At 44.0% G+C, this 13688-nt stretch overlaps 1 protein-coding gene across 1 annotated transcript in view; it reads right to left on the bottom strand.

Annotated features, from left to right (window-relative positions):
- LOC112112779 (receptor-interacting serine/threonine-protein kinase 4) overlaps window positions 1-13688 on the bottom strand; it is a 36682-nt gene that overhangs the window by 16993 nt on the left and 6001 nt on the right. The window contains exon 2 of the mRNA XM_026651188.1: window positions 3212-3503. Within this exon, the coding sequence (XP_026506973.1) occupies window positions 3212-3503 (292 nt within the window). The remainder of the gene's footprint in view (window positions 1-3211; window positions 3504-13688) is intronic.

Raw genomic sequence — 13688 nt, 5'->3', positions numbered from 1 at the left:
AGAAAAGAAAAGAAAAGAAAAGAAAAGAAAAGAAAAGAAAAGGACTAGTACATCCAGGGAAAGTGATCTGAAACTGATATTTAGTGGGAGGAGAAACCTGGAAAGCGGTAATGCTGAAAAAGACCTAGGAGCAGTAGCTGTGAGAAAGTTGAGAGTAGGTACTGCAGCACAAGAGGCCAATGCACTTTATGGATGAACATGAAGAGGCATCAGATCTTCTCGAATGGCTCTTTATGGCAGCATCTGAGATATTGCATTTGTTCCTGGGCACCTAATTACTAGACATACTGGAAAAATCACAGAGAATGCAGAGAAGAGTTCTTTCAAACCGTCCAAATCATAAGATTATCAAGAAAGATTGCCAGAGCCAATTATGTCTAGCTTGGCTAAGTGAAAAGTGGAGACAAAGACTACAGTCTATATTTGAAGGGGGCAAACACTAAGCAGAGAGAGGAATTATTTAGATTGGTACAAGTGGGAACAACAACAAGGAGTAATGGGTCAGAATTAAGACAGTGAAAATATAGGCTGAATATCAGGAAAAGATTCTTGATAGTGAAGCTTATTAATATGTGGAATCATCTTCCCAATGGAAGTATTGGAAAGACCCATTGCTTGAAACTGAACAAGACACTAGAAAAAGTAGTATAGGAAAACAGTCCTGCATGAGCAGAGAACTGGACTAGATGATCTACTGGGTCTTTTCCATCTCTAACTTTAGGATACTTGTAAATAACTGCATGAACTAAAAAAAAAATGCTTAGCAAAGCTTTACCATAAATATATTATTTAAAGATGACAAGACAAGACATCACCTTGAACTCTTTGAAATAGATTTCTTATATTCATTTGTTTCCGGCTGTGGTTTACACCACCCTGTTAATTATGCCTCAATAATAAAATTAAACAAAAATACTATGCAACACCCCAGAGACAACTTTATTGTACAAAAGCATCCACTTGATGACTAATGCAACAGGGCTGCACAGAAGTTATCATCCCTGCATAGAATTTTTAAAATAAATATTGTGCTTGTAAAGACAGGTGTGGTTTTTATTTTAGAAAAGTGGAAGGACATACAGGAACATTTCCTATTTACTGCATTTGGGAGCTGTTTTGTTTCCTGGCTTAAGGACACATACTTTGTAAAGAACTTTTTCCCCCAGAACACGAATCTACTCTTCTTTTGCAGCCTGCAACTGTTTGTTCACTCAGGGCAGGCTACACTTGCAGATGTAGAGCGCTGTGAGTTAAAGCAGCCCTCGGAGAGCGCAGTAGGGAAAATGCTGCAGTGTGTTCACACTGTCAGCTGCAAGCGCACTGGCTTGGCCACATTTGCGGCACTGGGAGCAGTGCATTATGGGCAGCTATCTCACAGAGCACCTCTTCCCATTCTTTGGAGTCTTTCGGCCAGTGATAACAAGGACGGCTGAGATCTCAAGGTTGCATCTCTAAAGCCAAAATGCAACACTTAACAGAGGCAACATTGTTCACACCAGACACAGCAATCATTCGCCCATACTTAAAGACAAGCACAGTCTACACAATAGCAGAATTTGCCCATCCCAAAGTGAGCGCACATAACCCACAGGAGCCCCAAAATGGTGAATAAGTACAGGGGCAAGAGGGACTGATTGTTTCATGGCCATACTGTCCTCTGGGTTTCTGTGCCTTGGGGAAAGCTAACAGCTGCAGGGGGGCCCCTATACTGACCACTGTCCCCACATTTTCCACAGGAGTTTGTCCTGGAAGATATCTCGCTGCTGAGGGTTACCTGGGAAGCAAGGGAGGGTCTTCTACTGCAATGCGGCTTCCGCCCTGGCCCATATGCAGCTTGCCTGTGTGCCATGGAACAGTGGCGTGGACATGTTAGCCTGACTGATACAAGGAGCACAGTAGCTTTCCCAAGGAACCTGTGCAAGTGCATGCCCAGCTTCTGCAGGAGACCTTTGAAGAGATCACTGAGGCCGATTACCGCAATGTGAGAGAGCACATCAACGCCCTATTCCACCACACCTAGAACATATACAGAGCTGGCCCAGTGCACCACTCATGTTCGCAGCATATAGACAAAGATCTGCTTCGGTCAGGAACAGTAAGGAGCTGTGCATGAGCGTGTCTTTTAAATGACTTTGTAATTATTTATTTACCATTTAAGAGTTGGGTTCATTCCAAGGTAAAGAACTCAAAAGGAGCTGACAGACTAGAACAAGCTGTTTATCCATTTGGGGGAGCAGGTCACCACTTCGATACAAGATACACGTGACCACCAAACAAGGGGCTAAATCCTGCACCCTTGAAGATAAGAGTTTTGCCACCAACTTCAGCAGGGGTGGGATCGGGCCCAAAACTAGAAAACAAGCACTGAGCTCAAATTCCAAACAGAAAGAAAGCCCACATTTTTAACAGAGTGGATGACAGGACTAGAAAAATCCACCTCAAATGGTCACGACTTGGCTGATGAGTGGGAAATTAAGCAAAAGAAGAATTTCTTAACACTAAGCCCATGAAAACCTCCGAGTGAACATTATGATGGGTGTGGCTGGTATGATGGGAGGTTCACTTTTCACAGTATCAACTCCTAGCAAACCAGTTGGGGGGAGGAGGGGAAAGAGCACCTCCAGGAATTCAGTCATTCCTGCGGATTCCAGCCCGAAGCCTGCTAATACTGACTAGACTTGGGTGTGCATGGAGAGGCCCCAGATGGAATAGGGCTGCTAAGTGGGTGCTGTGGAAGATCTTGGAACATACACAAATGACTTAGAAGTCATCCCTCCAAGGGCCACATCCCTTTTCCCTCCATGTTTATAGCCTTATCCCCCATCACAGGAGTGAACTATTTGCTAAAGACCTAAAAGCCAGAGTTTTCTACTAAACTTTGACCCTGCTATTTTTTAACTGATCGAGCCCTAGATCTACTGTAACTGGTCTCTTCTTCAGAGGGAGACCTTTGAGCCTGTACCGAGCCAGTTGTGCAACACTTCAGAATAGGGCAGGGGAAAAGAGAGGATTACTAACTAAACCCAAAAAGCAGGTTTCACATGGTACAAATCAGGCTTAGAAGTATTTATTTTGAACCCTCTGGGCACAGTTTTGCTCTCATATACCTGTACAACTCCCTTTGAAATCAGCAGAAGTCATGCAAAGATACTGTTGGGCAGAAGTGAGACTTAAAAGCACACTCAAGTAGGGGGTACACCCCAGACATTACCTTCACATGGTAATGAGCATCCAGCAGGATGTTGGCAGGCTTGAGGTCCAGATGGAGTAGTGGCGGGGACATGCAGTGCAGGAAGTTCATACCCACAGCTGTCTCATGGATAATTCGGAAGCGTAGCTCCCATGGCAGCGGTTCTGAGGCCAGGAGCTTTTCCAGTGATCCTGTCTCCATGTATTCCATGACCAAGCCAACAGGTTCTTTACAGATGCCATACACAGGAAGAATGTAACGAAACTTTGCCATTTCCATCTTCTTGGCTTCTTCCAATAGCTCTATACGCTCCCTAGATGAAATAGAACATACCATACAGGGTTCAATGGTCATACACAAGACATTCATACAAACAGTTACCTCGTTCTGACAAAGTACCTTCGCACATTAGCTCACAGCACTGAATAATGCTGTTAGTAATCCTTACTTGGTTGAGCCTCAGATGATGTCCAGTATCCACAATTAGTGTTAAGTCCATTTGTCCACTGATTACATGCACAGCACTTGCTTTTAAACAGAGCACATTTAATGCTTAGATTTACCAGAATCATAACCCTCTTGGCTATTAAAATCATTAGCCTTTTGTGAATCATAAGACAAGCTCATTTCTAATTGTGATAGGACAAGATTGCTCAGATTGCCTTGCTACACATAAGTAACCAAAGCTATATTAGGTCTGGGGACAAAAGCCTCAAACTAGTTCCTTCGAGAGGGGAGTTTTTCCAATTAGATGACCAAGTCCAGTTTGTTACTACAGTCCTCCAGCTCTAGCTAGCACTAAAAATGTTGACCTTCATTTTAAATTAGCAGGCCCAGTTGGGCAAGTATCTAATGTATCCAGACTTGTCGCCACACTGTGTAACACAAGCATTATTCACAAACCATGTGCGGTCTGACCCCATGAGTTGCTCCTTTTAAAGTAAATGGGAGTTGAGGCCATTCACTACCTCCCAGAACAAGATCCCACACTGCAAGCAACAAGGCAGAAGACTTACTGCTGACTTCACAATCTAGTCATTCATATTTGTTTACCTGAAGTTAAGACCAAATCTGACAATACAAGGGCCCCCGTTCTAAGTTTTATATAAAGGACAGAACCAGAAATAGAGAGGATCACCTATTAGGAAGGAATACAACCAAAAATTAACAATAGGACAACAGACTGTGCAACTTTGGCTCATGGGTAACAATAAAACCAGGTTGCTTCTGTTCTCCAAGCAACAAAAAGAGGTATAAAAGTCATATATCATCAGAAGCTCTTGTTCCATGCAAGCCCTTGCAACATATGAGCTATCCAAGTTGGGAGGACTTTAGCTGCACTTAGGAGTGAAAGTTTGAGTTCAGTAATGTCTAAATGAAACATCTTATGTTCTTAAAACCTTTATGAAGCATTTTGGAAGATGGGCTATAAAAAAAAATGCAAGAATAGGTAAAACTTCTGCATTTTGGTTCTTCAGCATGGTGGATGTGAAGCACTAGTTTCCCCTTAAAATGCAATGAAAACGTGGACTTAATAAAAAGTGTTTACAAAAAAATTGCACTAAAAACTTTGAAAATTGTTAAAATGCAGAAAATTCCTACTAAGGCTGTGTCTCCACTGTGACTTTCAGCACTAAAACTTTAGAGTCATTCACAGGTGGGGGGGGGGGGGGGGGGAGGAGAGAGGGGGAAAAAATAAAAAAATACCACACCCAAACCCTGAGCAACAAAAGTTTTAGCATTGAAAAGCGCCATTAGAGACAGCACTTTATCGCCAGGAGCCGCTCTCCAGGCAATAAAGCTACCACGTGGGGTGGTTTTTTTTTTTTTTTTTTTTTTTAAATCGCTGGGAGAGCTCTCCCCTGGTGATAAAGCATGAGTACACTGCCCATGTCACAGCGTGGCCTCGCTGTAACATGGGCAGTTTAGACATACCCTAATTCTTGTGTGGTTCGTCACTTCAGTCAATTAGAACCAGCAGGTCTGATAAATGCCCAGGGCCAGATCCCAAGCTGATGGAAGTCAGCAAAGGTCTGTTGACTTTAACTGAAAAATACCACAATTTATATGATCCGATGATTTGGTCCTAAGTGTGTTGCACACCTTATGAAGCTATTATATAGAACCTGACTTATCACATGATTCAACTACTACTCAGAAAAGTTAAGTGCTGATAGAGCTTATAAAGAAAATCACAAAGAAACTTTGCTACTTCTTATGCTCTGATCTGAAGTGCAAGGAATGGAAAGTTCCATGGAATTCCACAGCAAACGCCATAGCTGCCAATGCAACCGTGTAAAATTTGAAAAAAGGTATGGAGTTGAGCAAGATCTAGCCCACTACTCTTCTAGAGTAGGAATTTAATGATCCTCTTCTGTGCTAGAGGAATTTATTCTGCTAGGAAAAGGACAGTTACGCTATGAAACCAGTTTAACAAAATCAAGATGATCTGCTGAACACTTACTGTGCTCCAAGTATTTACCCACTGATTTTATGAATCAACTTCGTAACAAAAACAAAAATAAGGTAAAAGGTGGTGTTTTACACTGTCCAGCATATCACACTATAAGGCTGTGTTGAACCAAGCATTCAGCTAAGTGAGCCATGTGACTCTCATTCTCAGTGAGCTCTGGGAGGAAGTTTGGGTGTCGGGTGCGGGCTCTGGGCTAGGGCAGGGCGTTGGGGTGCGGCAGGAGTCAGGGGTGCGACGTTTACCTTGGGCGGCGCAGCTCCCAAAGAGACCAGCACACCCCTCTGGCAGCGGCTCCTAGGTGGGGGGTGGGGTCCACAGGACCGGGGGGTCTCTGTGCTCTGCTCCCTACAAGCGCCACCCCCACAGCAGTTCCTGGCCAATGGGAGCTGCGGAGTCGGTGGTCGGGGCGGGAGTGATGCAATGCACGGAGAGACACACACACACACACACCCCAGGGGCCGCAGGGACATGCCAGCTGTTTCTAGGAACGGTGTGGCATAGAGTGAGGGAGGCAGTGTGCACAGGGAGCCGCCTTACCCCTGCTGCTGGCACGTCTCTGCGTGCCCCTTGGGGGGAGGGGGCAGCGGGTCTCCGTGCGCTGCTTGGGACAGGAGCAGTGTACCCCCCCACACCAGGGGTACGCAGAGATGTGCCAGGTAGCCTGCCTGCCTGAGCCCTGCTGCGCCACTGGCCGGGACTCATGGGCAGGTTGTCAGATATTTGTCCTGCATTTTGGGGGTCTCCCTGTCATGGTCAATCTGCCTCTGGACCCAAGCAAGATAAACATCCGCTACAAAATTAAACAATGCTTCTTAACACATTTCAGATGCTAGCCATCAACTTACAAACTAAGCCTTGAGGCTTTAGCATTTTTCAATTGAAGATCTTAACATTTTATCTTGACGTATTTCTCCACACTCTGGGGCAGGAAAAAATTCTATTGGGTCGTTCATGGGAAATGTATGTGAATCAACATCAGTCATTAAAATTAAAGATGCAGCTGGTAACTCAAAATCCTGTCTAGCAGACATAACAATCTGGTGTGGTACTGTTGAGTGACTCGCAGTTAGCAGGAAGGACACTAACCTAATAGAATTCCAATTCTAAAAACTTGGCTATGAGATTTTGGGGGGGGGGGGGGGGGGGGGAGAGAGGAAGGGGGGGGGGGTGTGTGGGTGGGGGGGGGGGGGGTTGAGACGAAGGAAGGAAAAGCCAGAGTGAGAGGAAGGAACCTCTCCTCTATTATCCATGTTGGCTCTTGTTGCTGCCTTCAGCAATTTTCCTTTGAAATAATTGCCTCTGTAGACAAGCACGGAGGCTGCTCTTTGGCATGCTGGAAGGGAGCTCCCATGAACAGAACAACCAACTCCTTGCCCTCAAGCCACATACATAGCCAGCATAATTCATCAGGCTTGAGCTAGCTTTGGAGTCTAAGAGGTGTAAAATCTGTCTGAACACTCCAAGGTGGTGAGTTAGCAAGAATCATCCAGCAACCACTTAACCATGTAAATGGAGCCACTGAGACACAGTCACAAATATGCGGTTTCTTGGTTATGAAGGGGGCTGAAGTTACAGCAAGATCAAAGATTCTGCCTTCCACCTCCTCCCCTACATGAGAGTAACCTCCCTGTATAGTTAGTGCTCAAAATGTTTTTTAAAAGTGACTAGTGGATTTGGGTGCCCAACTTGAGAAGCCCTAAAGGATTTTCAGAGGGTAGGTGCATTTCAGCATTTCCTGAAAATAAAGTGCCTAAAAGGGTCTCTCAGTGCACCCAAAATCATTAGTCAGTTTGAAAATCTTGGGCAGTGTTTATAGTTAGCCCATTAATCCAAACAAGTTCTTTTCAATAACAGCAGTCAAAGATGAGAGATCTTTAACTAGTCCTTCTTTCTGAATGCCCATCAAATTTTGCACTTTCAGAATACAATCCTCAGTGTTCTTAAAGTAAAGTACTTATCACCTGGATATCCAGGTGCTAATACTATTGCAGAGAGAAAGAGAGAGAGAGAGAGAGAGAGAGAGAGAGAGAGAGAGAATGTGTGTGTGAGTTATATAAATTGGATTTAAATTTTTTAAACCCATCAAGAGGTTTTTTTATACATGCTCTTAGTTATTCAGCTAGACATTCAGTACAAGTTGCTGGGGAACACCACCACTGTTAAATGCACCTACGTAAAGAAACAATGTTCTAATTGATGTTATTTAATCCAAGGGCACAAGACTATTTCCAATTTATTATTACCCCCATCAGCTGCAATAGTCTACATTACAACTTGAGAGATCAATCATTATCCCACCACAATGATCTTCTCTACTCAGTGTTGTGTGTTGCTTTGTCTCCCCACATGCTGGTCACTAGTGGGGGTAGAATAAGAAATGAGCTTCCATTAAGGATTCTCTCACATAATTTCAGTTAGTATATATTTTATAGTACTGCTCAAAATTATATTTTTTTAAATTCGGTGTTCTGTAACTAGGACCACCCCAGCAGAATGCACTGTATCAGAAGAATATACACCTCTACCCCAATATAACGCGACCCGATATAACACGAATTCGGATATAATGTGGTAAAGCAGTGCTCCGGAGGGTAGGGGGGGGCTGCGCACTCCGGTGAATCAAAGCAAGTTCGATAGAACGCGGTTTCACCTATAACACGGTAAGATTTTTTGGCTCCCGAGGACAGCGTTATATCAAGGTAGAGGTGTACTAGCAGATGGGCTAGCTTCAGCTAATTAGATAAATATGCATACTGCTTAAAGGTCTACTCTAACAACTTGGACCTTTGGCATACCTAAAAAGCTTGTATCTGATTTGCCTAAAGATCTTTTTCAAGATATCAATTAGAGGTATCAACTCTGACGTCACTTCATTCTTTGAATTTTATTTTTTTGCAACCCACTCCAAAAGGAATGAGGCTGTGTCAAATGCCTCCTCTATCACAATACAGACCCTCCCTCAAAAACACACAAGAGACAGACCCAGATGTTAATTGACATGTTCCCACAAGGGCTGATCAAAACCAGAAGTGATCGGCAGTGATTTGAAGAAACTTGATAACCCATTGTTCAGTTTTGTAAGTCCCCCCTCCCAGTCTTCTTACAAAGACAACCTAGATTATTTCCCTGGTATTGTAGTCAGTATGAAAGCCATTTGAGAACCTCTATATTGGCATTTATCTCGTTTTGTTATGCTCCAAGGATTGCACTCTGAGGAGGAATACAATTTTAACATTGACCAAGTAATCCTTGCGGTTATGCATTTCCTGAGAGGAATCTAAACAAAGTTAACTATTACTCCAGACATAGATAGTGATCCACAGGGAAGTCAGAAAGAAGCGGGGGCAGGGGGATAGCTCAGTGGTTTGAGCATTGGCCTGCTAAACCCAGGGTTGAGAGTTCAATCCTTGAGGGGGCCACTTAGGGATCTGGGGCAAAATCAGTACTTGGTCCTGCTAGTGAAGGCAGGGGGCTGGACTCAATGACCTTTCAAGGTCCCTTCCAGTTCTAGGAGATAGGATATCTCCATTAATAATAATAATTAATGGAGATATTATCTCTGGACAACTTCCTGAGCAAAACAGCTGGAATGCTCTCAGGCAAGGAGAGACCCGTCCCATTTACAAAGAATTCCACCACACAACTCTCTAGCAAGTAATATCATCAGAACAAACTGTCACTGGCTGAGCAGTGATCTAGAAGCAGGACAATTACCTAGCATCTTTTCAAATCTGGGTTTTACATACTAATCCTTTCAACTGTGTCATGTGACAGTACCCACTTCTGACACGTGCGGCTTCCGCTGCTCATTTCAAGCTTCTCCACCAATTTTCAGCAGTACAAGGTTTTGAAGGACACTTATGGTTGAATATATGGTATTACTAACATCTTATTGACCCTCAAAATGGAATGCAGACAAGGTAGATAATACTTTTTTTATTGGGCTACCACATATTTGCGGCCAAAAAGATTCCTTCATTCATGTTAATATAGTTCTCAATCCATTCTACACTGGCAGACTCAAACACTGTTGACCATACTGGCTCACTATGGCATTGTAACTAACCCCCCCTCCCCCAAACTTAGAGGTAGTTAAAGATGGGAGACTGAACCTTTTATAGGTAAGTGAGAGAACATTAGCTAGGGCATTTAGGTTCTCTCCAACTCTTCTCAAGGAGTATTACATGAGCATTGAACGTATACCCACACATTCAGCAGAGATTGACAGAAAGGAGCTTTTTTCATGAAGCTGACTTTTACATCCAAGCAACAATGCAGCATTCTCTACCAGTAGGATGTTTCTTAGTACTATGAGGATCCCACTGTAGGATGTGTGGAGGGGGGAGGGGCAGGGGGGGCGCGTTAACTGAGAAGGTTCCTTTTCCCCCAGAATCCACCACAAGGAGTCAGATACCAATACATTCAGTCACAAAGTCCCCTTTCATGACCTTTACGTACACAACCTAGAATGGGAATGAGATATCTTCAATAAACAAGTGCATATAACAACTTCTGGATTTCTCCCTGCAGGTTTGTTCCCCTTTGCCTCGGATATCCCCATATAAAAGCCATTCTAGGCACAGGGCTAATAAACTTGCTTCGTCCACCACTAGTCCTTCAGATTAGCTTGCTTTACTTCTTTCTGGTGCATACCCTCTTTTGGTGCTCTTGCTTGGGCTTCCATTGGTCCTCTCCCCTCTTTAGAGAAGAAAGTCAAATAGGTGAGGAGGGTGGGGGGAGAAAAAGGTCTGTATAACTAGATAGCTCAGGGATGTAGATTTTTCACACCCCTGAGCATAGGGTGACCAGACAGCAAATGTGAAAAATCAGGATAGGGGAGGGGGCATAATAGGAACCTATATAAGAAAAAGACTCAAAAATCGGGACTGTCCCTATAAAATTGGGACATCTGGTCACCCTACCTGAGCAACAGTAGTTATACCAGTGGTTCCCAAACTTTTGTACTGGTGACCCCTTTCACACAGCAAGCCTCTAAGTGCAACCCGCCTTATAAATTAAAAACCACTTTTTTATATATTTAACACCATTATAAATGCTGGAGGCAAAGTGGGGTTTGAGGTGGAGGCTGACAGCTCGCAACCCCGCCATGTAATAACCTCGTGACCCCCTGAGGGGTCCTGACCTCCAGTTTGAGAACCCCTGAGTTATACCAATACAGGGCTGTAGTGTAGACCTGGCCTAAGTGACAACAGATAATTAGCTAGACAGAGGATTACAAGTAAACAATGAGACAGTATTGATCAGCATTATAGGCTGTGATCTCAGCACATCAGCAGCCTAGTTGTCAAGTTTTTTTGAAGGCATTGCGGCAAAATGTTGGAAATGCAAACACTGAAGCACTGAGAACCTGAAAGTGAAACTGACTTCATATATTTTCACCTTACAATATGCAAAGAAACAGTGAGGAATAGAAATGAATATCCAATGTAACAATCTAAAAAGATGTTAATACAGGCTGAGGTTTTAAGATCTAGCTAGGAAATGCATCAGCTTTGAAAGGCTTAACCAATCAATACAAATGCAACTTTCATTTACAAACACATTTTTCAAGTTAAGAGCATCCATTTAATTGTTTAACTACTTTGAAATCACTGGATGAAAGATGTTATCCAATTGCGAAGTATAATATTAAATATGAAGACCAATTTATTGAAAACTCATTAAGTTAAGAGATTTCCCCATGTCGGACCAGGAGACAATTTTATTTATTGTTTCAGATTCCTTAAATCTGAAATTTGAATATTGCTTCTCTCCAAACTCCTGAGCTCCTGGAGAGAATAAAAGCAGTAGCAGGTTGAGTAAACGAAAGTGACAGTCCTTTAGCCTAATCCAATATTGCAAACAAAACAGGTCTAGCAAATTTGCCAATTCTAAGAGAGTTATTTTCACTTCAGTTGAACACAAAATAAAAAAGCCTAAGCAATTGTTTGAGTATACCTAACCAAATTTACCCTTTAAGTTTTTTGGTGTTCTCTTTTATTGAATCTGCAACTTTTTGGCCTATTTTAATCTTAATTCTTTTATTCTGACCTAATAATTACCATGTCAGGACACCACTTGGTGCGGGAGACCATGGGCTTCCACCCAAAACAGGGCTACCCACTTCTTGTCTCCTCTCTCCATGCAGATCCTGAGCCCGCAGAATCTTCTCTCTCCCTTCCTAGGAATCGCAGAGTGCCATGGAGGTGGCTGGCAACCCTTCTCACAAGAGAGGAGAGCGCTCTTTGCACAGAGGGTCCACACCATACACTGATCCTGGGGGGCAAAAATCTGGCCTAGAACAGTTGCAACACTCCACCAAAGGGTACGTCTATACTTACCTCTGGGTCCGGCGGTAAGCAATCAATCTTCTGGGATCGATTTATCATGTCTTGTCTAGACGCGATAAATCGATCCCGGAAGTGCTCGCCGTGAACACCGGTACTCCTGCTCCACGAGAGGAGTACGCGGAGTCGACGGGGGAGCCTGCCTGCTGTGTCTGGGCCCGCGGTACGTTCGAACTAAGGTACTTCGACTTCAGCTACATTATTAACGTAGCTGAAGTTGCGTATCTTAGTTTGAAGTGGGGGGTTAGTGTGGACCAGGCCTAAGTGCCCTATACCATGTTACATCTAAGCTAGGGCCTTGTCTACAGAAGAACCATTTTTAATTGAACAAATTTGTTCCCTAATGAGGGCATGAGACAACCAGAATAAAAGGAAACAAAATGGAGCACAAGAGACAGCTGACCCTATCTGGGAGATGGGGGTCTGTCTTCTTCTATTGCCAAGGAATACACTGTCCTCTTTCCCAGGGGATGTGGCCCCTAACCACATACAGACCCCAATCCTGCAGACTTGTGCATACCAGTCCAGTGAAGCAAAGCCACATTAAGCAGATTTAATGCTTAACAGCAGCTCTCAGAAGTGGCTGTAGCTAGCACAGTTTACAGCTATAACAAAACAGCACCCGAGGTCCCATCCAGACTGTAAAGTCAACCATGCAAACTAACCCGGTTACAACATGGTAAATCTGACCTAGTTAAAATATGGCTTGGTCTTGAAGCTGGATGGGAACAGATTCTGCAGTAGCCACACCCTAACCCTACCCATGTCACAATCAGGTCCCTCAGCACAATGGGTTTTACCAGGAAAATGGGACAAAAGAAGCTCCACCTCACATCCTGCTCCTTCCTCATTTGCACTTTGAATGGAAAGTGCCAGAGCACTTCCCATTCAATGCCGCCTTTTGTTGACCTCTTGAGCAGCAGCAGGTGGAGCCCATCAGCAGCACAAGCCAACACATGCCTGATTAAGGCAGGGCAGAATACTTCGGCAATGGCTCCCAGCTAATAGGCAAAAGCCATACTGAATTGGAGCTAGTGCTTCTTAGCCTGCTTCAAGTGGCAAGGCAGCATAGCCAGTGTCTGAAGAGGCCAGCCCAGCACAGTGCACACAAGACAAAAGCTGTTGGCCTTGTCCTCATTTAGGTAGGACAATGGCCACATATACACAGGGAAAGTTTAGCAGCTGGGGGTTTGTCTTCACTGTGTTTAATCACAGTCTCTACGTACACTGTTTGCACACCAAGCTAGCATATAGGCTCCATTCACATTTGTTGGCCACTAACTATATTCTAGCCAAGTTTTTAAAAAGTCAGTGTTCTGGCCCATAGCTCTGGCCTAAATTGCTTTTCGTTTAAAACCAGTTTACAGTGGCAGAGCAAACTGTGTGATAAATCCAGTCTGGCCACAGCAGCATTGAAATTGTGCTTAAATGCAAGTATGGTTGTTTATCCTGGGTAGCCCGGGTCAAAAATTTAAGCTCTTAGGGGAGATAATGAGTCAGATAGGGTCTTGCTAATTTAGGGTTACCATATTTGGAGCCTCCTAAAGGAGGACACTCCACCGGGCCCCGGCCCCGCCCCCAGCCCCGCCCACACCCCAACTCCGCCCCCTCCCCTGCTTCCCACGAACATTTGATTCGCGGGAAGCAGGTAAGCTGGGGGGGTGGGGGGGAGGAGGCG

The sequence above is a fragment of the Terrapene carolina genome, unplaced genomic scaffold (genome assembly GCF_002925995.2).
Source record: "Terrapene carolina triunguis isolate 2854851 unplaced genomic scaffold, T_m_triunguis-2.0 Scaffold30, whole genome shotgun sequence".
In the NCBI taxonomy this organism is placed as follows: domain Eukaryota; kingdom Metazoa; phylum Chordata; order Testudines; family Emydidae; genus Terrapene; species Terrapene triunguis.
Note: the sequence above shows the minus strand (reverse complement) of the source record. Positions and strands in the feature narration are given on the sequence as shown.